The sequence below is a fragment of the Diplodia corticola genome (assembly GCF_001883845.1).
Source record: "Diplodia corticola strain CBS 112549 chromosome Unknown scaffold26, whole genome shotgun sequence".
Classification (NCBI taxonomy): domain Eukaryota; kingdom Fungi; phylum Ascomycota; class Dothideomycetes; order Botryosphaeriales; family Botryosphaeriaceae; genus Diplodia; species Diplodia corticola.
The window spans coordinates 18,257-32,904 of NW_017971505.1; the positions used below are offsets into that span (position 1 = coordinate 18,257).

The window sequence follows — 14,648 nt, forward strand, 5'->3', positions numbered from 1 at the left end:
ACGTCCAGGCAGACACGCCGCCATATGCAGAAACCTCCCAAAGAAGAGTGCAAGTGGCGTAGGCCCGAGATGCGCGTGCGCCGCAACACGCACAGCCACAACCGCCGGTCGTCGCCTTTAACGTTACGCATACTCTGTTTGGCGGAAGCCCATGCGGCTCACAAAGGCTCGCATTGCCTGCGACGAGGGCGGAATCTCTCCATGTCCGGTTCACTGCTGTGCGTGCAGGTTTCCGAGAGCTGTTCGATGTGTGGAACCGAGTCAAGAGGCCGCTGGACGCCTGGCTCGAGTCTGCCTTGCAAGTGGCACAGTATATCGGCCATGGTGCAGTGCAGTGCGGCCAGGCAGTGGCCATCGAACGCGCCCGGGCGCGAAGATGGGTGACGTCAGTGACTGCGACGATGGATGGAAGCAATAATGGACGACGGCAGGCAGAAGGCAGGCGATGATGCTGCGCGGCGCATGCCAGCACCCGAGAAAGCCCCACCGCCCTGTTTGCAGAGCCTCACCGGTGTCTGCCCGACAGGCGCTTGTCGCACTGGTGTTTCCACCCGCCCTCCGCCTCCATCATCCGCCTCCTCCCCACACCACCTTATTTCAACACGGCCGTCCACATCCGTCCACTCGCTACTAGTACCCCCTCACCGCAGACATGGCCGCCGATGGACTGCCGCCGCCCGACTGGGACCACTACTACGCCAGCCTCTACTCCCGTCGCGTTGACCTGGTCGGCGACTTTGCCGGCAGCGAGCCTTTTCTCGTCGAAGGCGACTCTCTTCTGCTCCACTGCTTTTCCGACCGGCTGCTCGACTTCAAGGGTTCCACCGTTCCACGCCTCCACCATCGCTGCGCTGACTTTGGCAGATGGCTTCCAGATGCTGCATGCTGTTTGGCTTGTCGAACACTTCTTGCACAATCTTCAGCGCCGCAACTGCAATTTCCATCTCGCCTTTTTTGACGATAGAGACCATCTCTGCATCCCACCCCATGCCAACCAGGCCGAAAAGGCAAAGTACCGCCTCGCCCGTGCCGTTGTTGTGCGCCATCTCCAAGCCAACCTCGCCCGCGACGCCTCTCCCATCAAACTCTTCACCTTTCCGTCGCCTGATAGCCACTCATTCAGGACTGCCCTCGCCGCTAATGCCTACATGTTTGTCATGATGAATGATGGCGCTGCTGACCCTTGCCAATGCACACATCATGCGCAATCGAAGCACGAGCTTCGTCTTGCCATTTGCTTGCTTGTCACGTGCGGTTACAGTGTCGCCTTGATCAATGGCCTCGAATGGCGGGATACCAAGGTAAGCCTGCCCAGGGCGCTGATGTCACACCATGTGCTGATGCTAATGTGTCAAAGGCCATCACTGCCGTCATCGAGGGCGAGAACAGCTCGCATAGGCCCAGCATGCCCAAGGCCGACGACCATGCTGCTCAGCCGGACGCGGATGCATTCGGACGCGAACTGTACGACGCTCTAAGTGAGCATCATGGACGCGCCGAGCAAAAGCTTTCAGAACGTGTTTACCTCGCTATCGCTACCGCGGCAAATCTGGTCTCTGCCGGAGATATACCTCACCCTGATATCGCGGCTTTCTTCCGACATGCTGTGCTTCAGAACCAGCTATCCCTTGAATCGCGCTCTTCCAACTCTTCTGCGTCAACAGAGGCATCACAACGCTTTTTCCACCAATTTTCAGAATCTGCACTGGCAGTCATGAATTCTCCGTTGTGGAAGACCTTTCTGGACGAGACAGAACTGCCCTGCGACGTCGGTGACCTTGTTGATGGCAGACTGTACAATACCGTCGTTGCTGGACGTATCCCACTCCCGCATCTGGACCAAGACTTCACAAGCCTCGTCGCTTCATTGGTGGCGCTAGACACCACGGAACTTGAGCGGCAACCCTCTGGAACGGTAGACGAGTCAGTGCAAGCCCCAGAAGAGCTTTCAAAGTCTTCCCGCCAGCTTCTTCCATTCGCTGATGGGGTATTCGACAAACATTTGCAACCCGTCAAATTGGACGGCGATGATCAAGCGGTCCAGCATCCCAAAGGCAGCGCCTCAAGAGCATTCCGTGAGTTGACTCACTGGAATAACGTTAAGCGCCCGTTGAACCGTAAGGCTGTCTTGACCGCCAAGGAACGCGCAAACTTCTATGCACGGCGCCGAGATCAGCGCTTCATGGCCGAAATGATGGCATACGCCGCCAGTCTGACCAACGCCGTTGGGAAAGCTTTGGAACCCGAGACCGTCATCACCCAGGATGGACAATCCGTTGCTTCGCGCGCAAGCAAGGGGCAGCAACAGGCAGGACAGTCTGCTAAAGCTGGCGGTGGAAAGAACAAACAGAAACAAGCCATGCTGGACAAGATCGCCGCCGAACACGAGAAGAAGGAAGCAGTCCAAAATCAGAAGGTGATCAACTCATGGCATGCAGTTTGCAAGGATATTCAGCGCGATCAGCAGCCTGCTGTACGGTACTCAAAGGCTCTCCAGTATCTGGCTTCTATTTCAAGTTCTAAGCAGGCTGTCATCGGCTTCGAGATCGAACTCTACGCTCTTAACTGCCTCCTCGAGCTTTGGAAAACTTCTGTCTCGAGCAACCAGGCGTCTCCGAATTTTGCACTTGCAGCCAAGATCTGGGATACTGTCGGCCGCCTCAGCAGCAAGTCTGGCATTACAAAGACGATGAGAGAGAAGCTTCTGCGGACTGTGGATTCTCTTGGCCTGCCTTTCCCAATCCCTGCAGCCGAGCTGCAAGACAGAAAGCTGCCGTTCGACTTCACGCTGCACGAGAAAGACGCCAGCTTGAAGGTTCCCTTACCGTCCAAGGAGTTTCAGCTTCTTCATTGCGGCCCTTACTTTGATCGCAAGATGGACTCTGCGCCCGATGATCGCGTTTCGTTCGTTCCAGATGGATGGCAACGGAAGGTTCTTGACGTCGTTGATGCCGAGAAAAGCCTCTTCGTGGTAGCGCCTACGAGCGCTGGTAAAACCTTCATCTCCTTCTATGCCATGAAGAAGGCCCTTGAAAGCTCCGATGATGGTGTCCTTGTGTATGTCGCACCCACCAAAGCTCTCGTCAATCAGATTGCCGCAGAGATCCAAGCCCGTTTCTCCAAAGTGTACAAACATGCTGGCAAGTCGGTCTGGGCGATCCACACCCGTGACTACCGTGTCAACAACTCGACGGGCTGCCAGATCTTGGTGACGGTGCCAGACATTCTTCAGATGATGCTGCTGGCTCCGAGCAACGCCAACTCGTGGTCATCTCGCTTGAAGCGCATCATTTACGACGAAGTTCACTGCATCGGCCAGGCAGACGACGGCATCGTCTGGGAACAGCTGCTCCTGCTCTCTTCGTGTCCGATCATTGCCCTCTCTGCCACCGTCGGCAACCCCGAGGAGTTCCGCAGCTGGCTCGCCTCGGCGCAGAAAGCTATTGGGAACGAGCTTGTCATGGTCCATCATCCACACCGTTACTCGGACCTGCGGAAATATGTCTACGTCCCACCTAAGACGCTCGCATTCGAAGGGTTGCCCAAGGCACCAGTAGTCCCTCGCGTCGACTTGGACAGGAGCGAGGACTTCCGGTTCGCCCATCCAGTCGCAAGCTTACTGGACCGATCCCGTGGGATGCCCAAGGACTTCTCACTTGAGGCTCGTGACTGCTTCACTCTGTGGAAGGCCATGAAGGCTCATGAGAGCGATACGTATGCAGTTCCGGACTCACTTGATCCGAAGAACGCCCTCCCAGGAGTGATTACCCAGGCTGCCATAATCACCTGGTGCGAATCGTTGAAGGAAGTCTTCCAGAAATGGATGGCAGAACACGACTCTCCGTTCGATTCCGTCGTTCGGGACCTCGGCCGAGGACTGCATGAACTCGAAGCGGAAAACGACACAGCGTTGGATCATGCATCGTTATCTAGCACCGCTCTTCCACTTCTTTGTCGTTTACAAGAGCAGTCCGCCCTACCGGCAATCATGTTCAATTACGATCGCGGCACTTGCGAGTCAATCTGCGAAAGTGTCTTGACTGAACTGAAAGAGGCGGAGGACAAATGGAAGAAAACATCTCCGGTGTGGGCCAAGAAGCTGGACGACTGGGAGACGTGGAAGAAGAGTCGTAAAGGAATGTCGAAGAAAACCCCCAACAAAAAGTCCGCAACGGTGGAGAAGGGTATGAGCAAGGCAGATCTTGAGAAGGAGGCAGCGTCCACGGAAATCGACAGCTGGGGAAGCTTTGACCCGGAAGCTCCTCTTGACGGGTTCCACTTCAAGGATGCAGCCAAGCTACAGCAGTCTGAGCTGGAAGTATATGCGGACGAGCTTCAATGGCGCGGCGTCCAACCTTGGCTGATTGAGGCACTCAGCCGCGGCATCGCTGTCCACCATGCGGGTATGAATAGGAAGTATCGACATGTGGTCGAACTGCTCTTCCGCAAGGGCTACCTGCGGGTCATCGTGGCTACTGGCACGCTCGCGTTGGGTATCAACATGCCTTGCAAGACAGTCGTCTTCTGCGGCGACTCGATATCCCTCACCGCTCTCAATTACCGCCAAGCAGCCGGTCGTGCTGGCCGTCGTGGGTTCGATGTTCTCGGCAACGTTGTCTTCCATGGCGTCCCCGTCTCAAAGGTCCGCCGCCTGCTCAGCTCGAGCCTGCCCGACCTCACCGGTCACTTCCCCATCACGACGACGCTGGTGCTCAGGCTCTGCAACCTGCTCTCGGAGTCCAAACACTCCGCCTTCGCCGTCCGGTCCATCAATGCCCTCCTGTCGCAGCCGCGTCTCTGCCTTGGCGGCGACGAGAACCACGTGACGGTGCTGCACCACCTGCGCTTCTCACTCGAGTACCTCCGCCGGCAGTTCCTGCTCGACCAGTCGGGCAACCCGCTCAACTTCGCCGGCTGCGTCTCAAACCTGTACTACACCGAAAGCTCCAACTTCGCCTTCCATGCGCTGCTCAGGGACGGCTATTTCCACCGCCTATGCGCCGGCATCCGGCAGACGCCCGACAGCATCGAACGCATCCTCTCTACCGTCGTGCTCGTCCTATCACACATCTTCGGTCGCCGCTACAACCGCCAAGTCGACCGCGAGTTCGTCGAAGAAGTCGCCAAGCGCTCCCCTTCATCCATCCTCCTCGCGCCGCTGCCCGCCGACGCAGCGCGCATACTGCACGCCCACAACCGCGACGCGCTCGACGTCTTCAAGACGTACGTACGCACGTACGTCGCCCAGCACGTGAGCGAGCCCGACAACATCCTGCCGCTGACAGGCGTCAAATGCGGCGGCGGCGACGCAGGCTCTCCCACACCTGCGCCGCCAGCGCCGCAGTACACGATCCGCTCCCCGTTCGTCGCCCTCTCGGGCCACACCGACGACGAAGACATCGCCACCATCGCGGAGCTCTGCCGCACCGTGCGCGCCGGCGTCTTCCTCGAGGAGGCCGTGATCCCGCACGTCCCCGTTCAGGATTCCGAAGAGGGGAGCGACGAGGAAACTCTGGATCTCTCGCCTCTCAACGCCTACCTCCTCGATTTCTTCAAGCACGGCGACGTGACGGCGCTGGCGGAGGCGAACGGCATCCGCCGCGGCGACGTGTGGTTCGTGCTGCAGGACTTTTCGATGGTGCTGGCGACGATCGTGACGAGCTTGGAGGAGCTGCTCAAGATGGGCGCGGGTGGGGACGGCGGGGACGAGACGATGGAGGAGATGGCGGATAGGCTGTTGGAAGGCAGCACTGCTGCTGCTGCTGGTGCTGCCACTCCTGGTGTGGCGGGCAAGGAGAACAACAAGGCGCTTCCTGTGCGGGGTAAGAAGGTGGCGAAGAAGGCCGTTGCTGAGAGCTGGGACGACGATGATGGTGATGACGACGAGGAGAGCTGGGACGCGGACGGTGCTGCTGGTGCGGACGAGGCGTTGAACTCGCTGGCTTGGGAGGATGACGGAGAGGGCAGCTTGCTGGACGTGCTGGTGGCGTTTAAGAAGGTGTCGGAGGAGTTCAACGAGAAGTTCAAGGCCATGTGGGCTTAGGGTTCGTCATGGTTGACGTTTGGATCGATGATGATCCGGAGGGGATTATTATCATGGGGTTTCTCTCGACATACAAGGCTAGAAACGGGAATTTGGAGGAGTAGAGTCACTAGGGCATGCAGGAATGTGTGCAAAAAGCTATCATCACTTTTGTAAGTCTATGGATAGATTCATTCGTTTCTGTAAGCTCGTTGGATTTTGTCTCCTCGGCATTAAAGGGTATTCCAGGTACATACAATAATGCATGCGCTGGCTGCCAGAATTGTCTTAGGCCGCAGGTAAGATTGAGTAGAGACGTAAGTCTAGACTTGGCGCGTGGACGAGTGTGGCTGTGCCCTGGTCGGCAACTGACAGATGTGCGCGTGCTGCCCCACATGGCTCTGCTGCGATCAGCTGTGCAGGGGTAGCTACTTTGCTGGGATCCAGCCAATGGCGCGCATTGGAAGATAGCGACGCAGACCGGTGCGCGCTTTACTCGAAACCAGGTGCCGAAGATCACCTCAATGGCTGCTGCCGGCGTCTGACTCTGTCGTGTCTCGCTGCTTCCTTCGTGCGACGAAGTCTGGTCTCGAAAACCGGCTGGGCAGCCACAATGATGTCACCTGCCAGCGCCGGAGCCTTGGCCGGCCTTGGAGGGTGATAAGAGCTCCAGCACCCCGCATCACTCTCTACCGTCACAAACAAACAACAACAACAACAACAACCCCACCTAGCACACCCAAAACCTCAGACATGGACTTCGTCAAGAACCTCACCGGCGGCGGCTCCTCCGAGGAGAAGAGCAAGCAGTCTGCCGAGCACTCCAGCAGCGGAAGCAGCGGCGGCGGCTTCATGGACAAGATGAACAGCATGGCCGGTGGCGGCAAGGAGAGCGAGAAGAACGAGGATCTGCTCGACAAGGGTCAGCCACCATCCATCCCTTTTCCTCATACACAAGCCATTGGGCCGCCGTTAACGCAGCACCGTAACAACAGGCGTCGACTTCGTGCAGGAGAAGTTCCTCGGCGCGGGCCCGCAGGACAACGAGAGCGCCGTCGAGCAGGCCAAGGACGAGCAGATCTCCGACTTCATCCGCGCCAAGTACAAGTCTACCACCGGCTCCGACTTCCCCATCAAGGACAAGGAAAAGAAGTACGGCGCATAGGCGGCGGGTGCACACTGGTGGTTGCTGGTGCGGATGGCGGATGAGGTTACGACACGGCCATGAGACTTTTGCTGCTGCCTGGAGTTGCAGCTGACGATGTTTATACCTAATGGAACTGTCCTAACGTACCTCGCGTTGTGAGTTTGTTGTGATGGTTCTGACGCCTGCTTCTCGGACGCCTCGCCGGCGTTGACGCGCTCCGACGCTTGACTACTGCAATCCCCATGTTTGCATCCTGATCTTGGAGCAGGTAGCATCTCGCAGCCCCGCGCTTGCTCCGCGGTGCTGTGCGCCTGTTTCGCGGGAGAATAATGCGACTAACACTAAGGTAAGGACAGCCAACAAATGGCAGCCATTGACAACTCAGGAACAGGCCGTATAACAAGCCACATGCGCGTGACCTATCTGGCACAACCTGAAGCCCTAGCGATCGCTCGTGCTTACTACGTACGACCGCAAGACGGCAGACACTACTACTCGAGTGGAGGACATTGTTTTTCCGACTTGACCCCACCTTAACCCTTTCCGATCCTTGGCCGAGGGATTTCAATCTTGGCGGCATCCACTTATTCGGTGCAATTGATCCCGTGTGTTGAGGGTGTTTGGTCTTCATGGAGAATCTACCACCGTCCGTTCCTACGCAACGCTCTGGACTCACGAACGGGATTGTGACTGCCGTCGAGAGAAGATGGGGGATGCCATCTGCCGCCCCATATAATGCGCATGTCTCGCAATACGCGGCAGTTCTTTAACTAACATCTGAGCCACTGTGAATTAGGTGACACCCAAAACACCATTCTTTTTTTCGTACCGTGCGAGTGAGCCCTGGATCACCCTCAAAAGGATCGCTTGCTGAACATTATTGCAGGCCGAAGAATTCGAAACCACTCCAACATGACGAGCGAGGCAGACTTCAACACACCCATCCGCCGTGTCGTCACCGGCCACAACGAGGACGCGGTGGCAGTCGTAACCCGTGACGACCTGATCGCCGGCAAGAAGGCGCCCCACGGCCCGGTCATCGTCCCCGTATGGTCGACCGCAGAGCTCCCACCCGACGTCAACTCCAAGGAGGACAAAGGGCTGGCCCAGACGGGCATCGCCAACGACGGCGCAATCTTCAGGATCGTCGGCCTGCCTCCGCGCTCCAAGAGCGTGTTCCACCGCACCCTCACCGTCGACTACATGTTCGTCATCGAGGGGACGGTGACCATGACGCTGGACGACGGGTCGAGGACCGCGCTGAAGAAGAACGACGTCGTGGTCCAGCAGGCCACGATGCACCGATGGGACAACGACACGGATGAGTGGGCTCGTGCCCTGTTCATCCTGATCAAATCACAGCCCCCGAAAGTTGGTGATAAGGTGCTCGAGGCCGATATTCCCATGAAGGTCTGAGCAAAGTCGTGGCCGCTGAGAGGGTACGAATATCAGCCCATTTTCAGACGGGAAAATGGGGTGAAGTAATCCTGCCAACCAGGAGAGACTACATGAACCAGAACGTAGACTTTCTAAGCCGTCTGATCATTTCGCCCTGCTGCAACGAACGCTCTCATTTACGTCTTTCACGTCTTTCACTTCTTCTGTATACCCTGCCGTGTATATATTCATGAGTAAGATTTCAAGAAGTGGGTTTAGCCGGCTCCCTGTCATGCATCGTCCGTGTCCCGTTGCTGCACCTGATTTGTCTCAAACGGCAGACCGGCTTGTTGTCTCAACACACCATACATGGACGATGAATCAAGCGGCCGACCTTGCGCATCCGAGAACTTCTTTGCTTCTTCCAAGTGCCGCAATGCCACCTCGCCAACTTCCAAGCTGGTCCCGGCCTCTTCTGCGCATTTGATTCCATGCCCGACATCTTTCAGGGCGAGTTCGAGGCTTGACCATGGGCGTTCTCCTAGGATACTGGATCAGTATCGCGGTCCGGCCAGAAGCAAAACCCCTCACATACCTTTGGGCGGCATATAAGCACCAGTCGTCAACCTCTTCGACATGTTGAACGCCAGCGGCCCGTACTGTTGCTCCAACAGCGCTTCCATGGCTTCACTCCCCAAGCCCGACTTCTCAGCGAAAACGTGGGCTTCTGAAATCAACTCCATCATCCCAGCAGTAACAAAGTTCCTACACGAACGCATTAGCCTTTTCTTCAGCGCGCAAAAGAGAAAACCCCCCCTCCTAGAAAAGAACAAAAAAAAAAAAGCAAAACAAAAAAGCCCCATCATCCCACTCGGCACTCACCCAACCGTCTTGACCAGCCCCGCCCTCCGCACGTCCTCGCCCACCCCCACCACCGCCCTCGCCATCACCCCCACCATCCACGGCCTCTCCGCCCCGACCGCCGCCTCCACCGCCGCCGCCGGCCGCCCCGCCACCACGAACAGCAGCTCCCCCCTCGCCGCCACCGGGCTGGCCCCGAACACGGGCGCCGCCACGTACGCCGCGCCCCGCTCCTGCAGCCGCGCGGCCGCGGCGGATGAAGACGACGGGTGCACGGTCGACGTGTCGACGACGATTTTGTGGGAGAGGTCGACGGGAAGGGTTTGTTGCTCGTCGTCACCGCTTACCGGTGAGGGGAGGAGGAGGATGGCGTCCAGGGTGGCGGTCAGCGCGGCGTCGTCGGCGAGGGAGAGGAAGATGATGTCGGCGGCGGCGGCGAGGGAGGAGGCGGTGGGGTGGGGGACGGCGCCGAGGGCGGCGAGGGGCGCGCCGCGGGAGGGGGTGCGGTTGTGGTAGTGGAGGGGGTTGGAGGCGCTGGTCGTCGAGAGGAGGTGGGTTTGGAGGTTCGTGGCCATGGCGAGGCCCATGGAGCCGAGGCCTGTTGGTGGGGGGGAGAGAGGGCGAGGGTGTTAGTGGTTTTTTTCTTCTTCTTTTTTCTTTGATTGGATTTTTTCTTCTATTTTTGTTTTCTTTTGGCTGCGCTTTTCGGGGGCTGGTATGGTGGGAGACTGGTGTGTGTACTGTACATACCTATCCATCCAAACCTTGGTTGCGGAGCAGGTCCGGGAGATGCCCGTTGAGGTGTGGCCATCTTGAGTGGCAATGGGTTCCTTTTGCGGTGAGGGTGAGCAAAGCTGGGGCGATGGAAGCAATTGGCCGTTTCGTTTCCGGGTATGTAGTGATGTCGCTGGTTTTATATCCCCATGTGCTGTAGAGGCGGCCGAGAAGTGGGGTAGAAGATGAGTCAATTGCGGGGCGTGACGCAACGCGACGCCGCATTGCATCCTCCGTCATGACTGTGCTGATAGCATGCCGATTTTCCCGTTATGGCAGGAGATATGTGACTTGGATGTTCGTATGCTTCGTCGTCTCCGCTGGAGATACTTGACATATAATCCCCATCTCTTCAGTCAGCGCAATCCACCCAAACATGCACTAGCATCATACTGAGTTACTGAGAACGTGCTCTCTAGATCCCGCCGAGCATGCTGTGTTTTTCCTACGTGGAAACATCCCGGTGTAGATGCCAACTTCAACCTCGTATGAACACGTCAAAACATTGGATTGAACTACTCATACAACTCATGACACACTGTATAATGATATTCCTGAGGTGTTCTTCTTAGCCATTCATCTCAGATTAATCAAAATATGCGAGTGAAAGTACCGGTGGACGTGCCGGTGCATTAAGCCAACCATGGGGATGACCAAACTTTATGTCGTTCGAGTAATTAACCATTACTTTATTATGCGCACAGCTGACACACCCCGAGTACTCTCCAGCTTACCCCCGTGTCGCAACCACTTGTTTAGCTCTTCCTGAATATACTCGGAAGGCAAGTTTCATTACCCTGTACACGGAGAAGCGTGAGAGTTCCGAGGACGTCGCAAGATATATCGCAGTGAGAGTCGGCGTCGCTGGGAAGAAATGGCAGGATCCTTTCTTTGAAAGATGCTCAGACGTAATTCCATAAAGGTAGTTGTGACTTGACGTGATGTCGAGTCTGTGGCAGTGTGCTCTGGCCCTTCCCGGCGATACAGCGGATCTCGATCTTGCACAAACCACCATTTGACCAATCTTTGCTGTGCGTACAATCTCCGGTAAGGAGTTCGGCAAGACAGATATTCAGTTCATACCCCGTGCCGAAAGTGGCTATAGTGGACCGTAGCAGTATCGGCGAGATTGGTAAGCTTAGGTGTTCTCGTCCAGTGCTTCGCTCGCATTGGTCGATTCGACGTAGGTAGGCTGTGACATGGCCCACTTGTAACATGGCCATGGCCCCACGAGCTACCAAGAGAATCCTTCTACTGCTAAGCCTTCTTGCGTCTTCTTGTCGAGAACCAAGGCTTTAGCCACCCGTTGATAGTCCGAAAAAAGCGTCGCCCAGCCGCGGACTACGCCCTTGGCCCTAGCATTCGAAATCGCCCTCCACCACATTTGAGCGTCGGACAAGGTAGGTAGAGACGATGAAATCATCACGGGCGTGAGGAGAAAGGCGATCGCTTCACGTGGGGAGGATGGGTGATTGACAATAGGAATAGTCAGCGCCGTACCTGCAATAGCGATGCTCGTATCAAGACCAATCCCGAGGCTCTGGAGGGCGACGAATACGAGAGCTTCACGAGGAAGCGTGAAAATCGGTATGTTGGCGGCATGGTGGCAGAGCAGGTAATAAGAGCGATGCCTGTGATTAGCGGGCTTTTATTACCCCGACGATCTCACAGGGCCGATGAGGGCGTCGCATCTCCGTTGCTGCGGGTGGATATGCATACGGACACAGTCCAGTGCGAGACGATGGGCGACACGGAGAGGTGAGGTGAGGCTCAGCTTGGCGGTTTGGGGACGGCTTCGCAGGTGGTGCCTGGGGTTTCAGCTCAAGGGGCGCTGCGGCTCTTACGCTCGTGCGCCTGCCCATGTGGAAGATGGTGCGATGCGGGGAAAGGGTCTTCTGACGGGCGTCTCGCCGGAGTGGTGCGACGGCAAATCCATGCGAGATGATGGGCGAGATATGGGGTGCAGGGCTGGCGGGCAGGGGTTGAGCTGCTGCTCATGTCCGGCAGGTGGTGCAGGTGGTGCGGCACAGGGCAGGCGCAGGCCATGAGGACCGCTCGCCGGGGGTGAGGCAGGCGCCGGCTCTGATGGGCGGCTGCCGCTCGTGGTGATTGGCCGCCCGCCGCTCCCCCTTCAATTTCCCCGGGAGCATCCAACTCTCATTAAAAGACCACCGCCCATCACCACGCGCCCGCCAAAGGACAAGCTTCAAACGCCCCAGCCCCGTCGCCAGCATCCTCCCGCTCTTGCTCAAAACCGCAGCCATCTTCAGGCAGGCCTCCCGCGACCCACCGCCCACCCCTCACCCCACCCCGCAGCCGTCCTACCCAGCAACACCGCCAACATGGTCGACTGCGACGCCCACCCCAACAACAGCGCTTGCGAGAAGCCCGTCAGCAGCATGCTCAAGACCATTGTGCCCATATGCATTTTTGCCTTGTACGTCCCGAGTCCCTGTCCCGCGTGACGCGTGAGGCGCCCCGCTGACCGACCCGTCGCAGCATCTTCATGGGCGCCGGCATCGTCTTCTTCTGCGTCATGCGCAAGCGCCGCATACAAGACCGCCTGGCCGAGGAGCGGGCAGCGGCCAAGTACCGCGACCTGGGCTTCGACGACGACGAGCCGGTAGGCCGCAAGGGGCCGCGGGCTCCCGCAGGCCCCAAGAACAACAACCGCGCGAGCATGGGTCCGGCCACAGACCCGGCCTTCAGCTACGAGGCCAACCCGAACATGTACCTGCGCAACGAAGGCAGCACCTACAAGCTCTCGCAGCTGCACCCCTCGCTCGAAGGCCAGCAAACACCCACCAAAAACAAGGAGTTTGTGTAGCTTCGCTCTCGTTCGTCTTCAAATACCACTTTCCCTATCCGGTCGGCCCGTATTCCAGCGTTTTCCGTCGTTTTCCGTCGTTCATCATTTGCCTCCAAGCCGCCAATTTCGCATGCCATTTTTACGAGACTCGACTCTCACGGACCAGTCCGCTTCCCTTTTCAGAACCCGTATTCTTTCATCCTTTCCCGCCTGTACACTCGGTGCGGCCGGCTCCCGGTCCAAGTCTCCGCTTGTTTGCAGTATCCGATGCCACCTCGGACTTCTTCGCCGCTCAGCTTGACCGTGTCCATGAACTCGTAGCACGCGTCGTCTGGCCTGACTGCCGCTCCCGCAGGCCGCGTGATGCAGATCAGCTGCGTCTCGAAACAGCGGTATAGCGTCAATTGCCTCAGTTGTCGTGCCCGCTCGCCCAGCAGCCGAAACACCTGGCTCCACTGCCCGTCCCAGAGGCGCACCTCTCGCAACTCCAATTCTTCCAGGCTGCTGCATCTCCACAGTAGATGCGACAAGTCTGCCCCCCGCGCAGTCCATCCGCGCAATGTGAGCGACCGGAGCTTCGTCACGTCCGCCTTTGTCGCAATACTGCGGAAAAAGTTTGGGTCCGTCACGCTCCTTGACAGGCCGAGATCGTTATACATCCGGACTTTGCGCATGTCGAGCTGTTCGAGGCTCGCGCACATGGCTAGCAACTTCCCAAATCCCTCCAGATCCTCGTTGCTATCGATGTAGTTCCGGTGTGCGGCCTTCTTCTCTCCGTCTCCCCCAAACATCTGGAGCGAGCCTCGCGACACACTGATGCTCAAACATTTGAGACGAGACACGGCCGCCCGCACAACCTCAGCTCCGCACATGGAATCGTCGGCGAGCAGCTTTCCGACTTCAGCTGAAAGGACGCTACAGCCCCACTCTTTTCCAAAGACCAGCATGCTGTCGACAGCTACCCCACTTTGCGCCATGGCTCGCAGCGTGATGTTGAAGTCGTGCACCGCCATCTCCCAGATCCTTCTTCTCGGCGTCTTCTGAGGCTGCTCATCGCCCACTGGCCTGGACGACGATGCTTTTGGCAGGTAATCCGGCGCCCGAAGCACATGCAACCTCTGCTCTTTGCCTCTCGGCTCTCCCCGGCACTTGAAGACACTGGCCTCCAATCTCAGCGTCCTCAAGGCCCTCAGCTGCGCGAAAACCGCACCGAGCAGCTCGACATCCCGACCCGAGGCGCTCGATCGCGCTCGGTCCGCCCGCAGATCGTCGTAGACGCCCAGCAACTCGCGCGTCGCGGCTAGCTCCTCGGGGCCAACATCATCCCTGCGCACGGTGGAGGCGCGTTCGGGCGGCTGGACGGGCGGCTTCTTGTGGGTGCGGACAACCTCAAGCAGGGTGTCGGTGTCGAGAAAGGAGGTGACTAGTGTGACGTCCCTGACTAGCGTGCCGAGGATGGGGTGTGCGACGATGGCGGCGAGGGTCTCGAGCGATTTCATCGACAGGTCGCTGGAGCGGGCGGCAAAACGTAGCTCGAAGCGTCTGTCGGAGGAAGCTTTGGCGGCGAGGGGCCGGCAGACGAGGCGCAGCGACAGGACGTCGCTGAAGGGGAGCGAAGACGTGACGACATGGAGGAGCTCGGTCGGGAGAGTGTGGAG

At 58.0% G+C, this 14,648-nt stretch overlaps 6 protein-coding genes across 6 annotated transcripts; 4 read left to right on the top strand and 2 right to left on the bottom strand.

The window, feature by feature from the left end:
- Positions 1 to 652: 652 nt before the first annotated feature.
- BKCO1_260008 (dead deah box helicase) lies at positions 653 to 6,043 on the top strand (the record flags this gene model as incomplete). Its single annotated transcript, XM_020273482.1, has 3 exons — positions 653 to 818; positions 865 to 1,301; positions 1,358 to 6,043. The coding sequence occupies 3 exons, from the start codon at positions 653 to 655 to the stop codon at positions 6,041 to 6,043; spliced, it is 5,289 nt and encodes a 1,762-aa protein (XP_020130152.1).
- Positions 6,044 to 6,775: 732 nt separating this feature from the next.
- On the top strand, positions 6,776 to 7,187 carry BKCO1_260009 (dead deah box helicase protein; the record flags this gene model as incomplete). The annotated part of the gene is made up of 2 exons (XM_020273493.1): positions 6,776 to 6,944; positions 7,018 to 7,187. 2 exons carry the CDS (start codon positions 6,776 to 6,778, stop codon positions 7,185 to 7,187), a joined length of 339 nt encoding a protein of 112 aa, XP_020130153.1.
- An 894-nt stretch (positions 7,188 to 8,081) lies between these two features.
- On the top strand, positions 8,082 to 8,585 carry BKCO1_2600010 (cupin-type; the record flags this gene model as incomplete). Its single annotated transcript, XM_020273354.1, has 1 exon — positions 8,082 to 8,585. One exon carries the CDS (start codon positions 8,082 to 8,084, stop codon positions 8,583 to 8,585), a length of 504 nt encoding a protein of 167 aa, XP_020130251.1.
- A 251-nt stretch (positions 8,586 to 8,836) lies between these two features.
- On the bottom strand, positions 8,837 to 9,994 carry BKCO1_2600011 (6-phosphogluconate dehydrogenase family protein; the record flags this gene model as incomplete). Its single annotated transcript, XM_020273365.1, has 3 exons — positions 8,837 to 9,087; positions 9,142 to 9,311; positions 9,429 to 9,994. The coding sequence occupies 3 exons, from the start codon at positions 9,992 to 9,994 to the stop codon at positions 8,837 to 8,839; spliced, it is 987 nt and encodes a 328-aa protein (XP_020130252.1).
- Positions 9,995 to 12,523: 2,529 nt separating this feature from the next.
- Positions 12,524 to 13,008, top strand: BKCO1_2600012 (uncharacterized protein; the record flags this gene model as incomplete). The annotated part of the gene is made up of 2 exons (XM_020273376.1): positions 12,524 to 12,618; positions 12,681 to 13,008. 2 exons carry the CDS (start codon positions 12,524 to 12,526, stop codon positions 13,006 to 13,008), a joined length of 423 nt encoding a protein of 140 aa, XP_020130253.1.
- Positions 13,009 to 13,169: 161 nt separating this feature from the next.
- On the bottom strand, positions 13,170 to 14,489 carry BKCO1_2600013 (uncharacterized protein; the record flags this gene model as incomplete). Its single annotated transcript, XM_020273387.1, has 1 exon — positions 13,170 to 14,489. One exon carries the CDS (start codon positions 14,487 to 14,489, stop codon positions 13,170 to 13,172), a length of 1,320 nt encoding a protein of 439 aa, XP_020130254.1.
- Between the last annotated feature and the right edge of the window lie 159 nt (positions 14,490 to 14,648).